The sequence below is a fragment of the Hippopotamus amphibius genome, chromosome 2 (genome assembly GCF_030028045.1).
Source record: "Hippopotamus amphibius kiboko isolate mHipAmp2 chromosome 2, mHipAmp2.hap2, whole genome shotgun sequence".
Classification (NCBI taxonomy): domain Eukaryota; kingdom Metazoa; phylum Chordata; class Mammalia; order Artiodactyla; family Hippopotamidae; genus Hippopotamus; species Hippopotamus amphibius.
This window is the reverse complement of record NC_080187.1, coordinates 205823941-205850034: the sequence shown is the minus strand read 5'-3', so window position 1 is coordinate 205850034 and position 26094 is coordinate 205823941. Positions and strand designations below refer to the sequence as shown.

The window sequence follows — 26094 nt, the reverse complement described above, 5'->3', positions numbered from 1 at the left end:
CTCAAACCAAAGAACAAAGTGGCAGCACCTCTTCAGGTGATCCCCCCACCCCCATAAATCTGCCAATGAAGGTTACTCAGCTTTTGAATACTATTCACTTGAAGAGATGTTGGACTAGAGCAGCAAACTTGTTAAAAACCTTTTTGTCCCATCACACGTTTGTATTAAACACAGAATTCCTCAAACACCCTAATACTCTACCAGCCTATCAGTTTGAGAGGAAAAAGAAAAAAAAATTTTTAATTCAAGTGGTCCCTTGAAGTACCGTTAACTTAGGTTAAGAATTTTCCTAACTATAACAAATCCACACCTCAGAGAGGAAAATAATTTCCAACTTGTTCCTTTTTCTTCTGTGTCATTCTGAAAAAAATGTCAAAGATCTAGAATTTTTAAAATAAGTTTTTATAAATAATGTATCCAAAGATTTTGACCCACAACATAAAGTAAGAATCCCACTCTTTAAGAAAAATATACAGATTTTGATAAGAGTTTAAATTCTAAGAGGTTCAAGCCTGATGCCAAGCCTTTAGAGTTCTACTGCTTCAATTCCAAAGGACCAGTGGATAGCAATTTTAGTACACAAAACTCCACTATGCTGTACAACTCCTTTTTTCCTGGGTCAGACAGCTTTATTCTGCTTCATTAACCCCTTCTTTGCTCCTTGATGGATCTTGGAATCCAGTTTCCCTGTAAGGGAGAAAAAGAAGCCTCATTATTTATTTTTTATATTTGCAATGCAAATCTTTCATGGCCTCCCAGGTCTTCTGGTTACTGTGTTCCTGTCACATTCAATTATCTTGCTTCAGGACTCCGACACTTTCAAACTTCAGAGTTTCATTCTGTAAGAAGAAGGAAGCAGTGGGAACACTGTATAGGGACAAACGTATGCACACAAACACATTGAGTATTCACCTAAAGAATCTAAGAAGTTAATATTTCTAATTCTGTAGTTACTAGAAAAGAAACATCGTGTTTTCCAGCGTGTCTGATGCTAAGGCAAGTTTTTAAAGAATACACACATGATGATAAAGGAAGACATTTCACACAGTGGGAAACCCATTCCTCTGACCTGTTAACTGGCTGAGCATAATGCACGAACCTCCCTCACAGTGAGAAAAGCAGTTTGACTCACTCCTTTGCTGCCTCAGACTTAATAGGGGGAGTGACCTGAAACAGTGGAGTAGAATCCACATGAATGCTTTACTGACAAAGGGCCCCTATCACCAGCTAATAAGGGCAAAGGTCATAGGCTGTATGACTCTCCTAAGTGTTAAAGTTAGAAAACAAGCAACCTTCCTGTCCCAGGTGACCCTAATGAGAGGTACTTCACTGATGTGGTCTCCAACCTCTGACTCCTCAGATCTACCAGGATAAAGTTCGGTTCAGTGGTAGCCGCCTCAGGAAATATCCATCTCACGAAGAAAAACTTAACAGAGTTCCTGTCTGTCTGGCCTGAGAACAGAGCTTGCAGGCTGCTTTCTCCCACAGAAAGTCTTATTTAAGTCAACAGAGATGCTGATGCTGGAAACAGAAATAGTTCAGTTCAGCCTTGGCACTAAATAAACAAACAAAAAACAAAACAAAAGCAGCTGGCTGTACTACAGGCCTATACCCACAACCACTGCCCCTTGTATGTTTGTCATTTTCATTTGTTGCAGTAATCAGTTGTAAGAGGGAAAGCACTGGACAAGAAGTCAGGAGACCCAGGTCCAGTCCTCCTTTGTCTGATACCAACTAGATGCATGACTTGGGAGAAGTCATTCCATCTCTCTGGACTTCAATATCCTCATTTGCCCAACTAAGATAAGAATATATGTCCTGACTATTGCATAAGGAGAGTGTGAAAAAAATTACTTCAATCTAACAAGTTTCCCTGTTTTCTTAATTTTTTCCTTTTTCTTCATCTCTCCAGGGCTACACCTGCCTCTGGAATAATATTATTTTTCTGGGCTTCCTTAGAAACCATCACTTAGTGATACGCTAAATGATGTCCACAACAGTCACAATGATGTTGATTTTAACTTGGGCTTTAGAGCACAGAGTATTCCCAGGGATTTAGAAGTTCTTTCATCCCCCAGGCTGCCTTGCTGGAAATCCAAACATGTGCCAGCAATCTGGCAAAGAGCCCTGTTATGAGGCAAGTTTGCCTTTGTATCCCTAAGACTACCACAATGACAGCCAAATGGTAGGTGCTCAATCAATGAATTAACAAAAGCAGACACCACATATTTCAAAACCTTTACTTTATAGGGACTACTAAGTAACGAAAAATAGCAGATATCAGATAAACATAAAAGAGTACTCATTGTAAAGGTGGTGGTACCCAGAGGTACAAAGAAGTATTTCGTCTCATTAAGCTCCTTAGGACAAGCCAGGACAGGATTTAGAAATCCATCTAAGAATATAGACTTCTAGTTCTCTATACTGAATAAATTATAAGACCCAGGTCTCAGTTTTAGTCCTAAGACTACCTATCTGTATAACCTTGAGGAAGTCACCTAGTCGCTCTTTCCCTCAACTTTTTCAATGCTACGAGGAAACTGGACTACACAGTACTGGAGGCCCTTTGCGGCTCTAAGATACTGTGCCCTAAAAATGAAATGTAAATTGAAATACTTTGTTTCTGAGGCAATGTAATAAAGTGAGAAAAGCAGGAAACCTATAGGTAGAAAGACTTGAGCAAAATACAATTTCTGTAAACTTGTTCACTCAACTATGAAATGAAAGGAAGAAAAAATTTCTACTAACTTAAGTTGCTGAGAGGATTATAGCTAATGCTAAGTGCTTTTCTGTATACTAAGCACTGTACCAAGTATTTTACATACACTGAATCATTTAATCAAATAATTAAGTGAAGTAATATATGTTTAAGTGCTTCATAAGTACAAAGTTCTCTGAAAAATTAATGGTAGTCATATTATTTATGCTAAGGCTTGGGAGTTGTGTTTCTTAGTTATGGTCTCAGTTTTACTTTTAATTTACCATATTTACCAGACAACTCTAGGCAAGACTTTTAACTATATTTATTTCAGGCTCCTCATATTAAAAAAAAAGAGAGACATTACCTTCTTCATATTCTCAAAGCTTTACTGTATAAGTATATTCCAAATATAATTTTCATAACATTCCAGTCTAATTGTGAAAGCCCTCACATGAGACCAGCTCAGGTAAGATCAACCCATCAAAACAGAGCACTCAGTGGGAGGCAAACTAGCCTCTGGCTTTTGTGATGATGTCATAAAATAGAAAACTTTTAGGAAGAAGGAAATAGAAAGGAAGAAGGATTTCCAGGGCACTCCTAGGGATTCAGAAAGTCTTTCATCCCTTAGGTTAACCTAAGAAAACCATACATGTGCCAGCAATCTGTGAGCTCCTTACAACTAAAAACTTCTTTGCATCCCTAACATCTACCATAGTGACTGCAATAGTGGCAATTCTTGGGTTAGCTGGGCAATGAAGGCCAGGACTGGGGCTCCTTGCGTGAAGAAGCAGTTATCGTGGATGCCCTCTGAACTTTTGAATTCTAGTTTAGCCTGGTTTTTTAAGACTTGGTTTTTGGACAGTTAACTACAGTAATATACAGTACACTCTCTTAAAAGCAGAGTGATACTGCTTAGTTTCTGTATTTCCCCAATATTTTTACATTTAGTACGTACAGCATTTCAGTGTTAAATCACATCCTGAATCATGGTGCCTAAAAGAAAATCAAATGCATGTGCAGCAGATGGGGGAGAAGTTAAAAGGGAAAAAACTATTTGCCATCAATCGATATAACTCTGGTAGGGATTTTCACATGCTTTGCATAAGATATAAGGCAGAATTTGCATGAGTTTATAAAGCATGTAGTTCATTTAAAGTAAAAAACTTTCCTTCATCTCTTTGAGCATTCAACTTATATATTCTACTATACTTAATTTTTGCATTTCTTAATTTGAGCAGACACACAGCCAAGTGATTTCATATTGTACATTGTTTCCTGAATTATTTCAACTTCAAGAAGCACAATTATCCTCAGGTCAAGCAAGCTCAAGTTTATTTGTCCAAAAACATAAATAAAAATATATGCCTTTAATTTAAAGCAAATATATACATGTGATACAACATGTAAATGAGGTATATTGTAGAAGTTTATTTGTAACTCAGAAGCTTGGAACGTAGAATAAATTTCTCATAGAACTAATCTATGAAAAATAACTAGGTTCCTAAGCCATCTCACAAGAAAAAAATATTTAAGGCACAGAGCTGTAACTGAAGTAGAGTATTAATATTATTAATACCATGGAACTTAACCACTTCATGTAACAATACTCTAGAAGAAAATGTGAAGCATTTCAAATTAAGAGCCAAGTATGTATTTTCCTCTAATGACAGTGGGATTAAAGACTTTTCCAGCTGTAAACTACTGGAGGTGGCCCTTATGGCCTGAGGGAAGGAAATCCTGGCAGAGTGTAAGGTTTTTAAAGATAGTAAGGATGAATGAAGGATAAAGGAATGAAGAGTTACAGGGAATAGAAACTTCACACCAGACTAAATCCTCAGGTAGGCCGGCTCCCTCTCAATAGAAATTTTCTTCTGAGATAACAGGGATTGGTCATTTTACTCTCTCCCCTCCACGCCCCCCCCCCCCGGCCCCCCCTTATCTATTGTTTCTGACCCATGTTTCACCTTGTCTGGTCTACTATGGAAGAATCTGCAGTCTCACAATTTCTCTCTGGCCCTGCTGTCCCTGAAACAAGCACACAGCCATTTTGGCTTTTTAAAGCTTTTAACCAACAGAAGCAACGGGGAAAAGCTTTCTCTTAAGACCATCACTCTCCCTGCCCCCTATTAAACCTTGTGGAGAAAAATGAAGTTCACATATGTGCTGAAGGAGGGTCTCTTGGAAGAGAAAGTACTGAAGTAAAACATTTCAGAGAAATATATAAACTCTGTTTACACAGAACATCTTCTCACAGGAGTTTAAAGCTGCAGATGAAAACCAAGATAGGGAGGAAGCTATGAAAAGGTAACTGGGACTAAAGATCAAGTAGCAGTGGGTCTCGGAGAGAAGACTGACTGTGTTTTCCTCCTACCACCAGTGTTGCCATCAGTGCCTACAGTAAGGTAAGAATGGACCATCGTAGGAAGGAGTAAAATTTCACAACCGAAAAAGGAGAGAAAAAGGGAGATTTAAATCCTAAATAGTGATGAAGAAGGAAAAAGAATTTCCAGGGCCACTTGGCTAACAGGAGGGGTAAAGTATGAAGTAAATAATTTGTGTTAAGTCAAGGGCTTATGTTCAGATTTTCTGACTTGCAGGGATCTCAGGAATATGTTTCACAAATCAAGAGGGTTGCCTGAATTTTGGAATGAATATGCATTAATCTAAACTCATACTCCAAGCATTTCATTTTGTGATCAAAAGCAGTATTATCCATAGTGTATCAGCTAACCAACAGCATTAGTATCACTTGGGAGAAGGCCCAGGAACCTGTGTTTTAACAGCTTTCTAGGTGCTTTATTTACATTACAATCTGAGAAGTACTTCTCTACAGAGCAGATTTATAAAACAGTTGATCCCCAACGCACAAGGTGAGGTAGTGTTGTGTACAGCTGACAGCGATGCATGCCCCAAAAGCATCCAGTTCGCACAATGGGAAAGCAGCGTCACACAGTCACAAGACAGTAACTGACATGAACAAATGGGAGAGTGCTGATGTGTTCTTAAAAGGAAGTTAGGCAGAGAGGACACCACTATATGTTTCTTGAGATTCCCTGGAAATAGAAGAGGCTGCTAGATAGAGGAAGAGAAGTTGGGAGTTGAAGAAGAGTTGGAGGTTGAAAGAATAATGCCACAAGCACTTCCTAAAAAGTGAATATGCAGAGGGTACTATAATCACAAACCCATAAAAGCAAACATTACAGAAAAGAAAACCATCAAAAAGTTTCAAGGGACTTCCCTGGTGGCTCAGTGGTTAAGAATCTGCCTGCCAACACAAGGAACACGGGTTCAATCCCTGGCCTGGGAAGATTCCACATGCCACGGAGCAACTAAGCTTGTGTGCCACAACTACTGAGCCTGCGCTCTAGAGCCCGAGAGCCACAACTACTGAGCCCAAGTGCTGGAATTACTAAAGCCTGTGCGCCTAGAGCCACCTAGAGCTGTGCTCTGCAACAAGAGAAGCCACCGCAATGAGAAGCCTGCACACTCCAACAAAGGGTAGCCCCCACTTACTACAACTAGAGAAAGCCCTTGTGTGGCAACAAAGACCCAACACAGCCAATAAATAAATTAATTAATTTATTAATTAAAAAAAAGAGGTTTCAAAAAGAGGATGAAAAGCAAGAGGGTTAGAGCAGAGCTCTAGGAACCAGTAATCAAGGGAATAGTGGGAAGTGGTACCTCCAAAACAGACATTCAAAAATAGACACTTAAAAAGTTGTCTTATTCTCAGATTGCATATGGAGGAACAGTGGATAAATAACAATGTTGCCACTGGCACTGGCTTAATACTTCCTTTAATATGAACAGGACAGTGGGGCAAACGTGCTCTTTTGGCTGACAAATAGGATTTTAAAGGTAATGGGGTCCTAATGGAAGCTTAGAGTGATTCACTAATATATGAATAATTGTGGATCAAGGTATACTTTGGAAAGGCTACACTACAGTTACCCTAACATTAAAGTTATTGATAAACAGAATTTTTTACTGAAGTATAGTTGGTTAACAATATTGTGTTAGTTTCAGGTGTGTGATAAATAGAATTTTACTAATCCTCCAAATATTTAAGATAACATAGAACAGCTTAAAAAGAGAAAAAAAAATTTTTAGTTAAACAAGTGAGATTCAAGACAAAAAGAAAAAAAAAATTAGACCATCAAAGCTTGTGACTTACAGATTTTTGGATTTCCTTTAATAGGAAACTTCACAATCATTTCCTGGGGATTTGTGCAGATGAAAACAAACGGAGAATCAGATTCTTGACTCATGTCTGGATACTGTGAAATATAAAAATAAAAAGTTCAGGCTAGTTGGAACAAATTTTGAATTTCAAAGAGATCAAAGGATGTCCCAGAATCCACCTCAACCTAATGATGCTACTACTCTCCATTACACAGTCAGGTAAAGAGGATTTATGCTCAACAAGCAAGAACAACCCTTCAACTTTCCCCAGGCTTTAGCACAGTATTCTTATGCAGTCTTTTGCTCACCATTTGTGACTCCTATAATGGAAACAACTTCTTAAAAAAAGATGCCTGACATCTTCCCAGAGAATCAAAACTGACTATTCTTTCAATATAAGTGACTGTGAGTTGGGCGATTCAGAGGTCTCCTTCAGCAATATCAGGCACCCCCAGATTCAGCTCAAGAGTGGAAGATTTAAGAAAAATAGAACATTTATGGAAATTCTGCCAGAAACAATCAACAGAGCCCTTCTCTCACTAAAGGGAAGGAAGATGATTCATTCTGAAAGGTATGAACATGCTAAGGTTGTTTTGCTGGATGCATTCCAGACTCACTTAGGGTGAAAAGGTAATGGTAGAGCAATTCTGAAAATAATTTAGAAGACTCTTTTGGATCTCGTATCACAAAACAAATCTATGTGAATACTTAGGACTTTTACTCCTTCTGCAAAGACAGACACAGAATGTGGTGTAGGACTATCTGGCCACATAATCACAACTTAACGAACAACTGAGGGTTGGCAGAAAGTGCTCTCTAGCAATGCCCAATGGACCTGATATTTCATTATTTCCTATCTTGAGATGCCTGGTGTTTAGCATGTTTGATAAATACAACTCAAAAGCTAACTATGGCTATGGGTCAGACTCCATTACCAGAGAAGCCTTTCTCCTAGTAACTAAAAAGTATGAAATTATTTTCCATTCTTATTCACCTGCTAAGATGTGTCCTCGAAAGATATAAGGCTCTAAAGTAAAAATGGAGGCTTCAGCAAAATAAGTAAGAAAATTCAAATGTCTCTATAACTAGTGGAAGCATAAACAGGTAAAGTTCCTTACTGACTACTCTGTCCTAGGTGGTAAGTAATGCTGTGAAGAAACAGAAGGGATTTACGGTGGCTTTTAGTCCTGCCCACATACCATGGATTTTTGTGTGGGACAGGTGTGGCATGTACTTTGATAAAACATAGCTTAATATCAAGTATCAGCCACAATTATATTCACATTAACACTCAAAATGTTCATGGTAGAAAATAAAGACTAAAGATGGAAGGAGAAACTTTCTTCTTTCCTTATCCTTTGGATCTTTAGAACGCAAAGAAAACCAGGGTCCAGCTGTTCCTGCTGAGGTGCTTTGGCACAAATAAAACCAGAGGCTGCCATCAAGATCTTTAAACCTAATTCGACAGAAGCCAAAGCAGCAAAAGTCACAGTTCACAACTCTTCGATTTTCCTGCTCTCTCTTCTCTGTGTCTCAGAGAGTGTTGAGGCAGAGGACAAACGTGCCAAGACTTCACAGCTCTGCTTTTCCAAAACTACAAACCATTTCACTCCTCCTTCTTCCACATCAATAAATGTTCTCTCTACTGGATCAATCCCATTAACAAACATACTTTCTATAATGTCTGCCATAGAACAAAAAACTCCCCAGATCCCACATTCTCCTCCAGCTACTGTCCCATTTCTCAGATTCCTTTCACAACAAAATTCATTACAAGATTATCTATACACCCTGCCTCAAATTCCTCTCCTTTATTTTTTCTTGAATTCACTATAGAGAGGCTTTCATTCTCATCACTCCACCAAAACTATTCTTGTAAAGATCATTGTTCACTTCCATGCTGCCAAATCAAATGATCAATCCTCAGTTCTCATCTTAAATTGATACATGTAGAACTTGACAGATTTCTTCTCTCCCTTCTTCCTGAACACATTCCTTACTTGGCTTCCAGGATACCATTCTCTCTCCAGTGTTGCTTCTTTAATGACTGCTCCTCATCTCCCCATCATTTACATGTTGGAGTACTCCAAGAGGCACACTTCAGACCTACTCTCTCTCTACATTCACAACCTTGGTGATTTCCTTCAATCTCAAAGTTAAAAAATTAGGTCCTGAATTTGTAACTATGAGAGGTGATGGATGTTAACTAAACTTATTGTGGTAATCATTTTGCAATATACAGATCATATGTCAAATCTTCATGTTATACAACCTTAAACTAATACAATGTTATATGCAATTACAGCACAATAAAACAGGAAAAAAATAAGGTCCTGGAAATTTAAATCAATACCACAATGAGATACCACTTCACTCTCACTAGGATGACTTATTATAAAACAAGACAAAAATAAAAAACACAAAAAATAACAAGCATGGGTAAAGATGTGAAGAAGCTGAACCCTCATGCATTGCTGGTGTGAATGTAAAACAATGCAGTTGCTATGGAAAACTACCATATGATCCAGCAATGCTACTTCTGGGCACAGAATTTTCAAAAGAATTGAAAGGAGGGATTCAGATATTTGTACACAAATGTTCACAGCAGCATTATTCACAATAGCCAGTGGTTTCCACAATCCAAATGTCTACCAAAAGATAAATGCATAAAGAAAATATGGCATATACATACAATGGAATATTATTAAGCCTTAAAAAGGAATGAAATTCTGATACATGCTACCACATGAATGAACCTAGAAAAATTATGCTAAGTGAAATAAACCATACACATAAGGACAAATATACAAGTCTACTTATGTGAGCTACTTAGAATAGACAAATTTGGGGATTCCCTAGTGGTCCATGGTTAGGATTTAGTGCTTTCACTGTCGGGACTGGTGTTCAATCCCTGGTCAGAGAACTAAGATCCCGCAAGCCACATGGCACAGCCCCCCAAAATAAAAAAGATAAATTCATAGAGAAAGAAGGTATAATAGAGGTTACTAGGGACTGGGGGCAGGAGGAAAGAGGAGTTATTATATAATGGGTACAAAGTTTCTGTTTGAGATGATGAAAATTTCTGGAGATGGATGGTTGCACAACACTGTGAATGTACTTAATATCCCTGAATGGTACACTTAAAAATAGTTTAAACGGTAAGTTTGTTATGTATATTTACCACAATAAAAAAAAAAAATAAAGTAAAATTCAAGGTCCTGGTTTCCTTTCCAAAGCTGCTCCTCTCTTATTCATATTCCTTTAAAGTAAACAGCTATTACATCTTTCCAGTTGTTCAGGCCCAAAACCCCACAACCAATGCACTGGGAAATCCTGTTAACTCTATCTTCACAAGATACCCAATATCTCAGCACTTCTTAAGACCTCCATTGCTACTTCCTTGGTCCAGGCCATCACAATGTCTCCCTGGATTACGACAGTAACCTCATTGGTCTCTCTGTTTCTGCCCTTAACCTCCCTCTTGTCTATTTTCAACACAGCAGGCTGAGCTATTTTTTAGAAATATATCAGATCACGTCACTCCCGTTTAAAACTCTCCAATGGCTTTTCATCTCAGTCAGAATAAAAGACCAAGTCCTCACCACGACCTACGGGTCCCTAGACATTCTGGTTTCCATTTCCTCTCTGATTCCTTCTTCTACTACCCTATCCCACTTTCCACTTTAGCCACACAGGCTTCCTTTTTCCTGCCTCTGGATATTTTTCATTTTAAAATTAATTAATTAATTAATTAAATTGGCTGTGTTGGGTCTTTTTTTTTTTTTTTTTTACTGTGTGTGGGCTTTCTTTTAGTTGCAGTGAGTAGGGGCTACTCTTCATTGTGGTGCGCCGGCTCCTCATTGCCGTGGCTTCTCTTGCTGCAGAGCACGGGCTCTAGGCGCGTGGACTTCAGTAGCTGCAGCACATGCGCTCAATAGTTGTGGCTCACGGGCTTAGTTGCTCCACAGCATGTGGGATCTTCCTGGAGCAGGGATCGAACCCCTGTCCCCTGCATTGGCAGGCGGATTCTTAATCACTGCGCCACCTAGGAAGCCCCTGCCTCTGGATATTTGTACTTCTTACCCCTCTTTCTGGGATGTTTTTCCTGCTAGGTATCTACATGGTTTCCTCTCTCTTTCTTCAGGATGTTGTTTATTTTATTTTATTTTAAAATAAATTTCCTTATTTTTATTATTTTTTAACTTATTTATTTGTTATTTAATTATTGGCTGTGTTGGGTCTTTGGTGCTGCATGCAGGCTTTCTCTAGTTGGGGCAAGCTGGGGCTACTCTTCGTTGAGGTGCGTGGGCTTCTCGTTGTGGTGGCTTATCTTGTTGCAGAGCATGGGCTCTAGGGCACACTGGCTTCAGCAGTTGTGGCATGTGGGCTCAGTAGTTGTGGCTCGAGGCTCTAGAGTGCAGGCTCAGTAGTTGTGGTGCACAGACTTAGTTGCTCCATGGCATGTGGGATCTTTCTGGACAGGGATCGAATCTGTGTCCTCTGCCTTGGCAGGCGGATTCTTAACCACTGCGCCACCATGGAAGTCCCAGGATTTTGTTTAAATGTCAGCTTCGTAGTGGGTCTTCTGGTACTCTTAACCCCCTTATTTTTTTTTTTCTATAGCACTTACCATCATCTGATACAATGTAATTCACTTATTTAAATTTTTAAATTTGAACCTTCCTTACTAGGATAAAAGGTCCATGAGGGCAGGGATCTTTGTTTTGTTTACCTCTCAGCACCTAGAATCATGCCTGGCACACAGTAGGCAATCAATAAATATTTGTTGGACGTAAGAACAAAAAAATTTACCTACTTATGCTTTTAAGTCATCTTAACCATGCTAAACACACATGCTGGGAACTAGACACTCTTAGGACTAAACTCTGGATAAAAGCAGGTGCTACTCTGTAGTCTGTCATACCTCAAACTACATTAGAACTTTTTTGTCTTGGCAAGTGGCCCATAGGCCCCATGTTTAATAAAAACTACCCTGACATATATTAACAGAGTAAGAAAATGTCAAATAATGGGAAAAATGATGGATAAATGAAATCATAGAACAAGACGTTCCTTGGACCCATTTAAGACTTACAATAAAGATAAATATTAAAATTAACTTTCCCAACTGTATCTAAATCCAAGTTTCAGGTGAATATTCTTTTTCCCAAGCTCTATCACTAAACTTCAGGAGGCTTTCAAGAAATGGAGCTAAAGAGCAAAGAAGCCTACAGGAATAAAGAAAAGTAAGGTCTATGTGTTGGAAGAAGGGATTATTTTCATGGTAAAATGCATTAAAGCAAAGTCAGCTTGGCAGAGCCTCAGTACCTGCAAAAAAGTATAATCTCTGCAACTGGATCTTGGACACTACAGACCATATTAAACACCAACAAGTCAGAGACTTACAAGAATGGGATTTTTGGTTTGAGAGTCAAAAGACTAAAATGCAGCTGACCCAAAGAAAGAGTAAATTAAGAAAAAGGAAGTTCCTATTTGTGAAGAATGTGAATAAACTCTCCATGTCATATCCAATTTAGAGAGGATGCTAGATTAAGGGTCATTGAGATAGCACAAGAGACCTGATAGGGAATATGGGCAACTCAAAACAACCATTTAAATTCAGTAACAGACTCCTCAGGATGCTGCTGCTGTTCTTGCCTTCAACAACATGACTCCTATCACCTGGTTTCTTGACTGACGAGCAGGGAAGGTGGGCCTACTCTTCTTTCATGCCTCATAAGTTTCATAGCTGTCTAACATAACAGGTAATTAACCACTAAACAGCCACTTTCTTCTTCTCTCCAGAGGGAAATTGCTCACCAGTCATCTAGAAAACATTTCTCTTGCCATCTTCATAACAGAAAAAAAGTTTAGTGGTTTTTGCCAACCACTACTGATTCAGAGCCAAGTGGGCATTTTCACCAACTTCACAAGCCTCCATTTAATCCTTGTACTGAAAGGATCAGAAAGTCCTAAACAATGTCACTCTTCCCAACAATTCCCTAGATGACCTATATATAAATCTTACACCTGTCTCCAGAGGGCTAACAGCTAAAGCAAACAGTTAAGAAGAAACTCATTGACAAAGAACATATATTTGCTGTAGGTTTTTTGGGTCTGAACTTTGAGGAACTAGACAGGACATGAAATCAGGCTCTGAAATCTAGTTAGCTAGAAACCAACTCCAAGAAGATTGAGGTGATAATACTCAGAAAGAGAGAAGGAAATGAGTCTGATAAAAAGGCCACAAGTACAACAGATCCAAAGAAGCATATCCTGAAAGCAACTGAGTTCTCTGATAGTTCTCATTAAAAAAAAAAAAAAAGTTCTCATTTTTCTTCAAAGCGATTCAAGGTGTTCACAGGATAACTAGCACCTTGGGCCCCACTATACTGGAGGATAAGAGTTTTCTCACATCAGAGTTAACACGTTGATCATGATACTTTGACAAGATGACTACTGCATATTTGACTGGAGATGGATAAAGATCATGCCAACTGGCCCTAAGTGGGATAGCTGAACTCATGTACCAGTACCCAATGCAAATTATGTGCCTAGTATCAAATACAGGGGGTTCCAGCTCAGTGCTACAGAGACCATTCATATCTGCTCCAGGTGAGAGGAATAAGGGATAAGCAATACGCAGCTTTGGGTCTTCTTCCAGACATTTGTGGAAGATGATCTGGTTGAAGCCACACAGCACTGGTATCTTGGCCCCCTCCTACTCACAGTAAAATTCTCAGTGTGACTTTCTGTGCCTTTAGGAATCTTAATCTATACTGGAACCTCCACACACAAAAGAACCCAAGAACTTATATTTTCTCTAAAATTAACCTCAAAGCTTTTCTGCCCTGATTCTTCAAGGCCTAAATGGGAATCACCCATTCATGACAATTATTTTTGGTCTTAATTTTCATACAGCAGGCTTTCACTCCAACTTAAACTAGTGAGAACCAAAAGAAAGTTGCTCATGATTAAAGATACTACATTGTAAGGTCCTTAACCATTCAAATCTACCCTAATATTTCAGAATGCTAAGACTCCTCTTGTGTTAAGGGCTCTGCCAATTTTAGATTTTTATCTCTCAATGACTGGTCTGACTCAACTGAGAACAACTACTGAGGCAGAGCTTGGCAAATCCTTAGACATGAGTTAACATATCAAGGTAAGATCATTATTAAGCAATATAGTGTCATTAACAGCAACAATACCTCTTTATCAAATAGCATGTCTTTTAGAACAAAACAGATTAAAATATTTTAAACAGTCCAAATGAAAAATCATAGAAAAACTGATTTTTATATGGCCATCACATACTACAGAACATCTCTCCTTTACTGCTACAATACAGGTTTCCTTTGCCACAAGCTCCTTTATTTTATTTTTTTTGCTTTTCTTTCCATTATTTATTTATTCATTCATTCATTATTTTTTTTTATTGGAATACAATTGTATTACACTCTTGTACCAGTTTTTGAGGTACACCAAGGTCAATCATCTGTATTTGTACACAAATCCCCATATTCCCTCCCTCCCTCGACTCCCCCCCACGCTCCCCGTCCCAGTCCTCTAAGGCTCCTTTATTTTAAAAAAGTCATTTTCTTTAAAAGAATATTCTCTTCTTCTGCATACCACATCTAGATTAATGGTACTAGCATTTACCCCCTCACCACAGCCAGAAACCAAAGTTTATCCTAGACTTCTTTCTCTCACCCTTCACATCCAATCAAATCACCAAGTCCTACAGACTTTCTCCTAAACATTTCAATCATCTGTTCCTTTCTTTCCAACTCAACTACCAGAGCACTGCTGCTGGCCTCCATCATGCCTCCACCTGGACAATCAGGATCATTTCCTAAATCATCTACTTGTTTGCAGGCTTGCCCCATCCAGTCCATCTTTCCTACTGCTGCCAGAACAATCTTTCTAAAATGTACATCTTATTATATCACTTACATGGTTGCCTTCAGTATACAAGTCAAATTCTTTCACATGGCATTTAAGGCTTTTCATATATCAACCTGTGCCTGCCCCTCAATTCACTGTCACCACCATTAAGTGAGCACCTACTATGTGCCAAGCTATATGCTAGGACACTGAAGATAACAAGGTGAACTGACATTGATGGTGACCTAAAGGAACTACATGTGAACATATAATTACCAAAAAAAAAAAAAAAGGTTAAAAATGTAAATAAAAATTATGAACACAGTAGCCCAGAGAAGGAAGTGATTAATCCTGTCAGGGAGGAAATGGGCTGAGGTCAGGGAAGACTCTACAGGAGACAGTGACACCTGAGCTCTTTCAAAGAATGAACAGAGGGAACTTCCCTGGTGGCACAGTGGTTAAGAATCTGCCTGCCAACGCAGGGGACATGGGTTTGATCCCTGGTTCAGGAAGATCCCACATGCCATGGAGCAACTAAGCCTGTGAGCCACAACTACTGAGCCTACACTCTAGAGCCCATGAACCACAACTACTGAAGCCTGTGCGCCTACAGCCTGTGCTCTGCAACAAGAGAAGCCACCACAATGAGAAGCCTGCACACCTCAACAAAGAGTAGCCCCCACTAACTGCAACAAGAGAAAGCCCGTGAGCAGTAATGAAGACCCAAAGCAGCCATAAATAAATAAACAATAAATAAATATTAAAAAAAAAGAATGAATAGAACTTTCATGGTGGATAAAAGCATGGAGACACAGGATGGTACACTGAGGAAGATATAAATTCTTTCTTCAGGGATCGCCTCTTTTTTTTTCCTTTTAAAAAATTTTATTGAGATATAATTGACATACAATAAACCGCATATTTAAAGTGTACAATTTGATATTTTTCTCATTAGTCATCTATTTTATACATATTAATGTATATACGTCAATCCCAATCTCCCAATTCATCCCACCCCAGGGGACTGCATTTTTTAGAAAGTTTCTTAACTCTCTCCACCCTGCCTCCAGCCATGCTGAGCTAGGAGTTAGATCCCCTACTTTATGCATTCCTTCGGTCATATGATAATTATCATGGTTGGGCTTTCTTGTCTCAGTCTCTTCTAGCAGACTTAGATCAAGAGCAGATGGAATATCTTGTTAAAACTCTAGATCCTTAATCTTTAGCACAGTGCCTGGCACATGACAGATGGTCAATAAATACTTGCTGAGTGTGTAATTATATAATATTCTGAGTAATAAAGTCTTAAATTAGGAGATAATTTACCCCCTGGTTCATACAGTACACTGAATAACAAACTAAGAAGACTTTCAACAGACTGCAAAAAGACAGCAAGACTGTAAAGCTACAGCAGATTCCTTCTGGATCAAGCAGAATGCTTTCTCTCTAAGCCTGGGTTTACTTACAGGTAAAATGAAGGTGTCACATTAACTGACTCAATCTACCTACATGAAACCTTGCATCTTCCCCCACCCCTCTTGTCTAATTCCACTGGCATTTCCTAGAACAGATTTTAAAAATATATCCAACCTGGATGACGAGTGCCTTTTCACTAGACTTCCCACCTTCAGTCTCTTCACCGCAATCCATCTTCCACATTGCTGCCAGATTCACTTTCTGGCTCCGATGACCTTCCAAACACCCCTCCCCCACCCCACAACTGACTAGAGAAAAAAGTCTTACCTCCATAGCCTACCACTCAAAGCTATCTACCACAACATACATTTCCATTCAACAAACTGGTTTGCTATTACTCTACATACAGGCCCATGACTTCCCACCTCACATTACTCCCTCTCCTTAGAATATGCTTTTCTACCACGTAAGTAGGAAGACTTGAACAGCAACCCCAATTCTATCATTTACTGACTGACAGTACACAAGTTATTTTAACTCTGAGTTTTAAGTTCTCTCATCTCTAAAACAGGGGTAATGATACCTTGCTTGGCATCAAATTGTTGTAAGAATTAGAAAATAACATACATAATAGATCTGGCACATAATAACTGATCAAAAAGTGATAGATTTTATTATTACTATGCTTCAAGGCTAATTCAAAAGCCACACCCCTAAGATGTTCAACATTGCTAATTATCAGAAAAATGCAAATCAAAACTACAGTGAGCTACCACCTCACACCAGTTAGAATGGCCATCATTAAAAAGTCTACAAATAACAAATGCTGGAGAGGTGGGGAGAAAAGGGAACCCTCCTACACTGTTGGTGGGAATGTAAGTTGGTACAGCCACTATTCAGAACAGTATGGAGGTTCCTTAGGAAACTAAAAACAATTGCCATATGATCCAGCAATCCCACTCCTGGGTATATATCTGGACAAAACTGTAATTCAAAAAGATACATGCAGGGCTTCCTAGGTGGCGCAGTGGTTGAGAATCCGCCTGCCAATGCAGGGGACAAGGGTTTGATCCCTGCTCCAGGAAGAGCCCACATGCCACAGAGCAACTAAGGCCCTGTGCCACAACGATAGAGCCTGCGCTTTAGAGCCCGTGAGCCACAACTATTGAGCTCATGTGCTGCAACTACTGAAGCCCACGAGCCTAGAGCCCATGTTCTACAACATGAGAAGCCATGGCAATGAGAAGCCCGCGCACCACAACGAAGAGTAGCCCGCGCACCACAACGAAGAGTAGCCCCTACTCGCCGCAACTAAAAAAAAGAAAGAAAGCCCATGCACAGCAAAAAAGACCCAACACAGCCAAAAAACAAAACAAAACAAAAAAAACAAAAAAAAGATACATGCACTCCTGTGTTCACAGCAGCACTATTTACAATAGCCAAGACATAGAAACAACCTAAATGTCCATTGACAGATGAGTGGATAAAGAAGATGTGGTACATACCTACAACGGAATACTACTCAGCCATTAAAAAAAAAAAAAACAACGAAATAATGCCATTTGCAGCAACATGGATGCGACTAGAGATTATCATACTAAGTGAAGTAAGCCAGAAAGAGAAAGACAAACACCATATGATATCACTTACATGTGGAATCTAGAATATGGCACAAATGAACCTATTTATGAAACAGACTCACAGACACAGAGAACAGACTTGTGGTTGCCAAGGGGGAGGGTGGGTGGGGGAGGGATGGACTGGGAGTTTGGGGTTTAGGAGGTGCAAACTATTACATACAGAATGGATAAACAACGATGTCCTAATGTACAGCACAGGGAAGTATATTCAATATCCTGGGATAAACTATAATGGAAAAGAATATAAAAGAGAATGGGTATATGTTTATAACTGAGTCACTTTGCTATACAACCAAAATTAACACAACACTGTAAATCAACTATACTTCAATTAAAAAATAAATTTAAAATATATAAATGATTAGTAAATATTTGAAAGGATGATAAATGTCACCAATGATCAGGAAAATTAAATGAAAATAAAATATCATTTTCACCACTTTATTAGCAGAAGTTAAATTGATTATTAACAACCAGTTTTGGTTAGGGTATTGGTATAGGAAAGACACACCATCAGTAGAATTTTAAATTAGATTCCTCTTTAAGAATGGTAACTTAGCAGTTTGTATCAAAGTTTAAATGTATGTATCTTAGATCCTTAAGTTCTACTTCTCAGAATCCATCCTGAAGAAATACTGAGTCCCCTTAGGGAAAACAAAAAAAGCCACATTCCTAATAAAGTCTTTCTCCCAGCTGGAAGCATACTTTCCCTTCTTTAAATTCCTCAGAGGCAGTCTTTACTTCTCTTAAGACAGTTATCTTTGCTTTTTATTTTGTATTTGGTTGTTTACAAATTTGGTTGTATACATATCTTACCTACCTAGTGGTCTTTCAAACATTCTGAGGACAGAACCCATGGCTGATTCACCTTTTTGTTTCTCTTAGTGTCTAAAACAAAGTCTGATTTATGGTAGGCACTCAAGTATTTATTGATGTATAAATAATTAAGCAAATCTTAAGAATTATATGTTCATTTTCAGATGAAAAGCTAAACATTAGAGAATTTACATAAATGCACATAAGTGTGTTAATATTCCCTTCTTCTCTTCAGACTAAGTACAACAGAAAGCACAATGCTTCCTGGATTATTTTGTTGTTGTTTTGGGGGTTTTTTTGGTTATTTATTTATTTATTTACTCATCTATTTATTTATAGGTTGCATTGGGTCTTTGTTGCTGTGCATGGGCTTTCTCTAGTTGCAGCAAGCGGGGGCTACTCTTCATTGCAGTGTGTGGGCTTCTCATTGCCATGGCTTCTCTTGTTGTGGAGCACAGGCTTTAGGCTCACAGACTTCAGTAGTTGTGGCATGTGGGCTCAGTAGTTGTGGCTCACAGGCTCTAGAGCGGAGGCTCAGTAGTTGTGGCGCGTGGGCTTAGTTGCTCCGAGGCATGTGGGATCTTCCTGGCCCAGGGATCAAACCCGCTTCCCCTACATTGGCAGGTGGATTCCTACCACTGCACCACCAGAGAAGTCCCTTCTTGGATTATTTAGAAATGTACATGGTTGTCCTCAATTCATCAAGTGGGCACTTGATACCCAGGTTGCAAACAACTCTAAAGACAGTCTGTTCTGACCTAGGAACTCAAATAAATATTCTAGCCTTCATGAGAACTCTGAAAATACATTCCCTGTCTCCCTCAAGTGAGCTGTGATCGTAAAGAATTGCCCAGGGTTGGGCTAGTTGTTGCAGACACACAGGTACCCCCTTTGTTGGGTCTCAGATGCAGCCCTCACAATCCCTTAGGAACCATACATTTTAGGTCTATGAATTGGCAGGTTTTCTTACTAAAACAGGGAAGGCATTTTCACATAATTTAAAAGAGAATCTGGGGACTCTGAATTTTTCAACACCAGTGCCTGGTTTGAATACTATTATTTCCTTCATTCTTGAATTTCTCATCTCTCAGACTTACAGATAATCCTTTGGTGACAGAGCTGATGATTTCTACACATGAAGTGATATATGCAATCTTCCTAAAGATCTGAATCGTATGGATACTCATATAAAGAGGAACAAGTAATACTCTCTTCCCCACTGGAAGACAGTAATTCTTTTGCTGATGTCAACTTGTAGGCACCTAGCAGTAGAACTGCTTCAGCATAATTCCTTAAATACAGGATCTTGGCTATTACAAAAGCCGTAAGATCAAATGGACTAAAAGGTCAGTAAGTTGGCAGGAGAGGAATGGATTCAGTACAGAAGAAGTAGGATAATCAATGATCTCAGAGATCAGACAAATCAGATTTTCTACTGAAGGCAGAGATATAAATAGCACAAACACAACACAGACACATAGAAACAAAAGCCACCAACTCAACTTTCTGTCTGAAAACCTGTTAGGTCTAGAGAACTGTTCAAACCACAGCTGCTAATGGTTATGGATTTGGCAATCAAAATGTCTTTGTTAAAAAAAAAAAGGTTTTAACTGCCTTACTATTGAGGTTACAAACCACAGCCTTGATGCATTGTTTCAGTCAACATCCTCCCTGCTGTTTTTGAGAGCTTACATCTGCTGCTGGCAGATAAAACCCTGGCGAGGCATGGGCTTCTTCCAGGGGAATAGGGGAGAAGTTTTAACTAGATGGCTCTCATCTACCTTTCTTTCCTGAGTTGAGCCTACAGCCTTTTCTGTATCACTCCTACCTTGTTTAGGTTGATCCCCTGCCATTACTCAGGAGTGATGGTCTAGCAGAATTTTTTTCTGGCACAAATCAGGCATGCCAGTCATACTACTTTTAGAAGATAAAAGGAAGATGAGTTCTTAGCTCATGGGAAAGCATTTTAACCACATATTTTTAAAGCCACTTATAGTGTAGTACACTTGATTTTAAACAATCACTAATAAAACCCTTTGTTATTCTTTTTTAAGGAACTAAATGATCACACTATGCCAAAAACAGTGAGGGCTTAGTATATTTTAATGTATCAAAGAAAGGCCAAGAATGAAAGGTCAGGAAGTAAATTACTGAGTTTCTTTGGGGAAGGAAAAAGTTAGGAACAAGATGGAGAATTAAAACATGGTTCCAAGTCACACAGGAGATTAGTTTCAGTTGAAATAAAAATTACTAGGTCCACACTGATTTTCAAAGAAAATGCGGGACTTCCTTGGTGGTCCAGATGCTAAGACTTCACACTTCCACTACAAGGGGCATGGGTTTGATCTCAGTGCGGCCAAGTTTAAAAAAACAAAACAAAACAACAACAACAACAAAACCCCAAAAAGAAAATGCAGTTCAGCTGGGTGATGAAGAATGAGTGGGAAGATGCAGAAAGAAGACATAGGTCAGGAAATTCCTGGATCATTCTCTCTCAGTGAGCTCACCTTTGAGGACAAAAAAACCCGAAAAAATTAGACTAGCACTTGCTAACTATATATACCACAGGATACCAGTATGTAAATATGCTGGCGGGGAGCGGGGGTTATGGTCAAAAAGTTATGAGAACACTGCATTTTTTTTTTCCCACCAGATAAATCAGAGAATTATATCAGAGAGTCATAATGCACATAGCACATTAAGGGCTCTGAGAAATTCTGCAGTAAACAAATTTGTTTAATTCAAATACATTTTCCTGGGGCTTCCTAGGTGGCGCAGTGGTTAAGAATCTGCCTGCCAATGCAGGGGACACAGGTTCGATCCCTGCTCCAGAAAGATCCCACATGCCACGGAGCAACTAAGCCTGTGTGCCAAAAAAAAAAAAAAAAAAGGTAGCTTCCAAATACATTTTCCGAATTTATGTGTCCACAGAAACCCCTTATGCCCCGCTTTTTCCAGAGAACACCTATGCCATGGAATAGTTTGGGAAATGCTAGTGTAGGGGTATTACTTCCTAAACTCTCAACTAATTCTTTAAAAAAAGAGAATAACGTTGGTAAAACATACCAGGCAATCACAGTTCTTACCTCAGAGAACCCTAGCTCAAACAGAGACAGGTAGATTACCAAAGGTGCTCTAGATATTTTCCAAAAGACAGCCAAATACCAAAACTATAACCTTTAAGAGCAGTAAGATCCTTACCCAATAAATAATCCCCAAACAGGACTAATATCAATTCTGAATACATTCATGTGCTACTCTCAAACACAGAAAAGAACCAATGGGGAAAAGCCATAGAAAAGCTGACCATAGGGAAAATGGATATGGGGCTCCTGTTTGATGAAGCCTCGTGGCTTTTGGCCTTTTGGGATATTCTAATGTCATACATGTCAGGGAAATTCATAAAAAGTTGCCAGGACCTCCAGCTGGGAACATATGGGAGGATTCCTACACTTCTATGTGCTGCCCTCAGCATCCTTGGAATAAGATAGAATATAAGCTCAAGGAAGGAGTATCATGCTGACCTGAAAGAGAGGTACCCTTGAGAAACCAAAAAGAGTTGTTTTGTTAATTAGGTTTCTAATTCCCATAAACCTCGTGGCACTCTATGGACCAGGATTACAGCCCCCTACCCTTTTCAACACAAATTTGTGTAGAAAGAAGACGGGTTAACTGCCTGGAAATTGAATTCATTTGACCTTGTATCAAGTGGTGGTCTGCTTGATCAACAAATGAGAAAGTAAAGGAAGGCCCCTGGACAAAACCCACCACCCACACTGCCAGATGCTCCTGGGTTCTCTTTTAGAATGCAAATATCCTAAGAAGAAAATATCATACATCAAGTGATACTAAGCTCCTCGTGAGTCTATAAAACTGTAAAGCCTACACCAATGTAAGGAATTTTTATAATTACTACTTCTAGAATGAAAAAAAGGGACAAGAACAGAGGAAAGAAGACACTGATAAAATGGGAAAAAGGTCCACAGGTAGAAAGAACAGGCACAAGAGTGTGGAAAACAAAGGGCCTCCATGTATCTACAGTTTTGCCTAGGTCTAGATCAGGTACTAAGGGCAGAACAAAAAAGTCAAAGTCAAAATTCACCCGAATAATCAGAAAAAGGCTGAGGAGGCAATCCAAAAGAAAATGAAAGACAGAAAACTAGAGGGATTTCCCTGGCAGTCCAGTGGTTAAGACTCTGTGCTCCCACAAAACACTGTAAATCAACTCTATTTCAATAAAAAAACAAAAAACAAAAAAAACCTGTGCTCCCAATGCAGGGGGCACAGGTTCAATCCCTGGTCAGGGAACTAATAAGATCATGCATGCCACATGGTGCAGCCTAAAAAAAAAAAATTCAGAATACTAGAAGGATAATAACTACTGGCTAAAACCTGTAAGGAATGAATAAGGAGAGTGAGATGGATGGGAACAGTGTTTTGTTTTGTTCTAAAGCAAACACTAATAGCAGTTATGAAAGGCAAGTAAGAATCTGCAAAATAAAGAATTTACTGACAAAATTAAGCTTAAGAACATGTTCTTAATCACAGTGGTGGAACCCCTACTGTGTAAAGTAACTATTCAAAAAAACAGGAAAACCATACTGTTAGGTAAGACTTTTCAGGTTTTAAGGATGGACTTTCCCATTTTGGATTCCTGCTAGTCTAGAGACTAAGCATAAGGCTCTAAATTTCAAGTTTTCCAGTTAAGCTAAAGTTCTTCAGCTCCCTCTGCTGTTCAAAAATGTACTTTAGTTACATCGGTTCAATCTTTAGTAATCAAAATAAATAAAAATACATACATACAAAATGTACAAACACCCCCCCCCCCCCACCCCCGCCACCCCGTGCTGGCACGATCCCAGCAATCAGAGTTCAAACATACTTGTCTTTCATGAATTCTTTGGTCTGGACCAAACGTTCCAGAGTAAGTTATAACAAATTCTACCATTCCCACTACCTTACTGAAATAATTCAAGGAATAATGAAGGGTTTCTTTGCCAAGAGTAGCAGTTTCATTATGGGATGAGGGCTTTACACTGATTAGCTGGATGGTGGCAACGGCTTTTTAGGCAGAAATGTATAGGTACCAGACCTCCACACACTAGGAACGAAAGCATCATCACGTTTTTTCTGTTTCTGCTGTGGTCTTTCCTCTCCCCAATATTCCCTCCTTAGATGACTCTCCTCACCTGAGGAGAATCTGTCCAAGAGAAATATTTTTTACTCACCTGATCCTTAAATTGCTTCTGGGACAAACAGTCAGTTAGGTCCACACAGCCCAGAAGGCAACCTGATGGATAGTCATTGGGAAATTCCACATCTAAATCAAGAATAACAGAAGCATTACATAAATTTCCTCTGTGTGACCTTGGAACTCACAAATCTGTTTTGAATTTTGGGAACAAATCACTTTCTCTATCATCTATTTGTGGACATAAGGAGAAAACAATGAGGCTTTTTACTTGACACAACTGTTTGCATTTCAGCAAAAAATTTAGTGAGTAGCTGGCTTAGTCTGCTATTCGTACCCTAAGCTATAGGAAAATAAGCCTCATACCATTGAAGTTCAAGGATCCCACAACTTCACTCCAAACAAATCAATTCCACTATACTCAACTGGATCAGACTAGAGTTTGGTGGTGATGGGTTCTGGAAACAAGCTAGAAGTGTCAAGAGAAAAGCCATAAAAATGCAGTAAAAAACAAGAATGTCAGAACATGAACTTACAAGAACCCAGGGACTTCCCTGGCAGTCCAGTGGTTAAGATTCTGCACTTCCACTGCTGGGGGCGCGGGTTCGATCCCTGGTTGGGGAGCTAAGATCCCGCATGCCGCAACTGCAGCACACCCCCTCACCCCAAATAAACAGAGAAGGAAGGAAGGAAGAAAGAAAGAAAAGAAAGAAACCCAGTCATACCAGTCAAAACAGAAATGGATTTTTAAGGACACGTGCACTTTTGATTCCTAAAGCTTGGTTTCTTAACTTTTAAAGGTGGTTCTGAATTATCCTCTCATTTTACCTTCAAAAATACTGTATGGGCTGAATAAGAGGAAGGAAACCAAGACACCCAAAGGTCAGAGGTGCTTTTTAGAATCCAAATTGAGTGTGCTTGGGCTGATGGCCAAAACTCACTGCTTACGTCAACCAGCTTTGATCTGTCCAAATCTGACAGCAGATGTCTGAGTCACTCCCAATAAAAAGTCTTATTTGTGGTTATTTTTCCTAATTTAAAAATCCCAGAATTTTCAGTAGCTATTTCACTCTCATAATAAAAAAAATGTAGACAATTAAGACTAGTTGGTTGATTTCTGGTGTTGGGAACTGATATTTTTACTGTACTGTTTGGTGAATTAATGTTTTGAACATCTGTCCATGATTTGCCACTAAACAAACAGACACAAAGTTTAATGTCCCTTTCAGCCAAAAAACCCCCCAAAAAAGCCCACAGGAAGAAGGAAGTGAAAGAAGATGAACGTCAGTGACGTCTCTCCACAAAGTAAGACTGAAATTAGAAGAATATATGGCTGTTACCTTTCCCACGAAGGAGAAGATATGTAGTCTGGAGTTCTGAAACTTCTTGAGGAGAGGGTCTTTTGGCTGTGGCTGCTATCCAAAGTCGTCCTCTGTGAGGGGTGTACCAGCTTCTGCCCTCCACCCTTAAATAAACACAAATTTGGAAAGAATCTAAATCTTAGTGTCTTGGAGGATCTCATAACATACAACAAGTTATCCAGTTGAACCAAGAGATCTATAGATACCTCACCAGGAGGGGTATTTTTTTGTAAAAAAAAGCATTTTTCCTACAATACCTTTCACTTGAGTATGAACCCTGTTCTCTAGTTTTGCCTATCATCAGTAAGAAAGACAATTCATCTCTCTCAGTTCCTATATTTTTGCTTGATCTCTGTAACTCAGAAATGAAGCTTTCACTAGTCTTGGGACTTCTACAATCCAAATATTCTATTTTCAAGGCATCCAAGTTGTCCCACATTGAAAATCCTTGCCTTTGAGTCATGAAATATTTGTTCATTGTTCTCCAACCTGACAGAAAAATCCTCACCCACACATAACTCCCCAAGAATAGTACTTTCATAATTACTATTTAATAGAATTTAAGTAAATAAAAATCTTATCATCTTTACTCTAAATTGCAACCACATTCATTTATATTTTCTAAGTATTTTGTAAAGGATTATGCTCTTTGTAGATAATTAAACAACCTGTTAACTACTTTGAAAGAATCTTTAAGTGGAATTACAAAATGCAATCAAGAGAATGTATTACTGCCTACTTTGCAAAGATTATGAAAAGATGTTTCTCCTTTAGTTCCTACTAAGTGAAATAAAGTAGCTTGATAACATATGACTATTATACTTGCCTTATAATGGGAAACAGGGAATTTCTCACATCCTTAGTTTTCCAATATAGATGAATTGGAAGAGTACCAGGCAC

At 38.9% G+C, this 26094-nt stretch overlaps 1 protein-coding gene across 3 annotated transcripts in view; it reads right to left on the bottom strand.

Moving 5' to 3' along the window:
• Window positions 1-393: 393 nt before the first annotated feature.
• The window catches only part of TRIP4 (thyroid hormone receptor interactor 4), a 56602-nt gene continuing 30901 nt past the window's right edge, over window positions 394-26094 (bottom strand). Inside the window, exons 10-13 of one of the 3 annotated variants that reach the window (XM_057723787.1) lie at window positions 25174-25298; window positions 23871-23962; window positions 6876-6978; window positions 394-839 (exon numbers count right to left, since the gene is read on the bottom strand). In XM_057723787.1, the coding sequence (XP_057579770.1) occupies window positions 838-839; window positions 6876-6978; window positions 23871-23962; window positions 25174-25298 (322 nt within the window). In that variant the 3' untranslated portion in view covers window positions 394-837. The other 2 variants (XM_057723785.1, XM_057723786.1) reach the window with 2 other exon arrangements.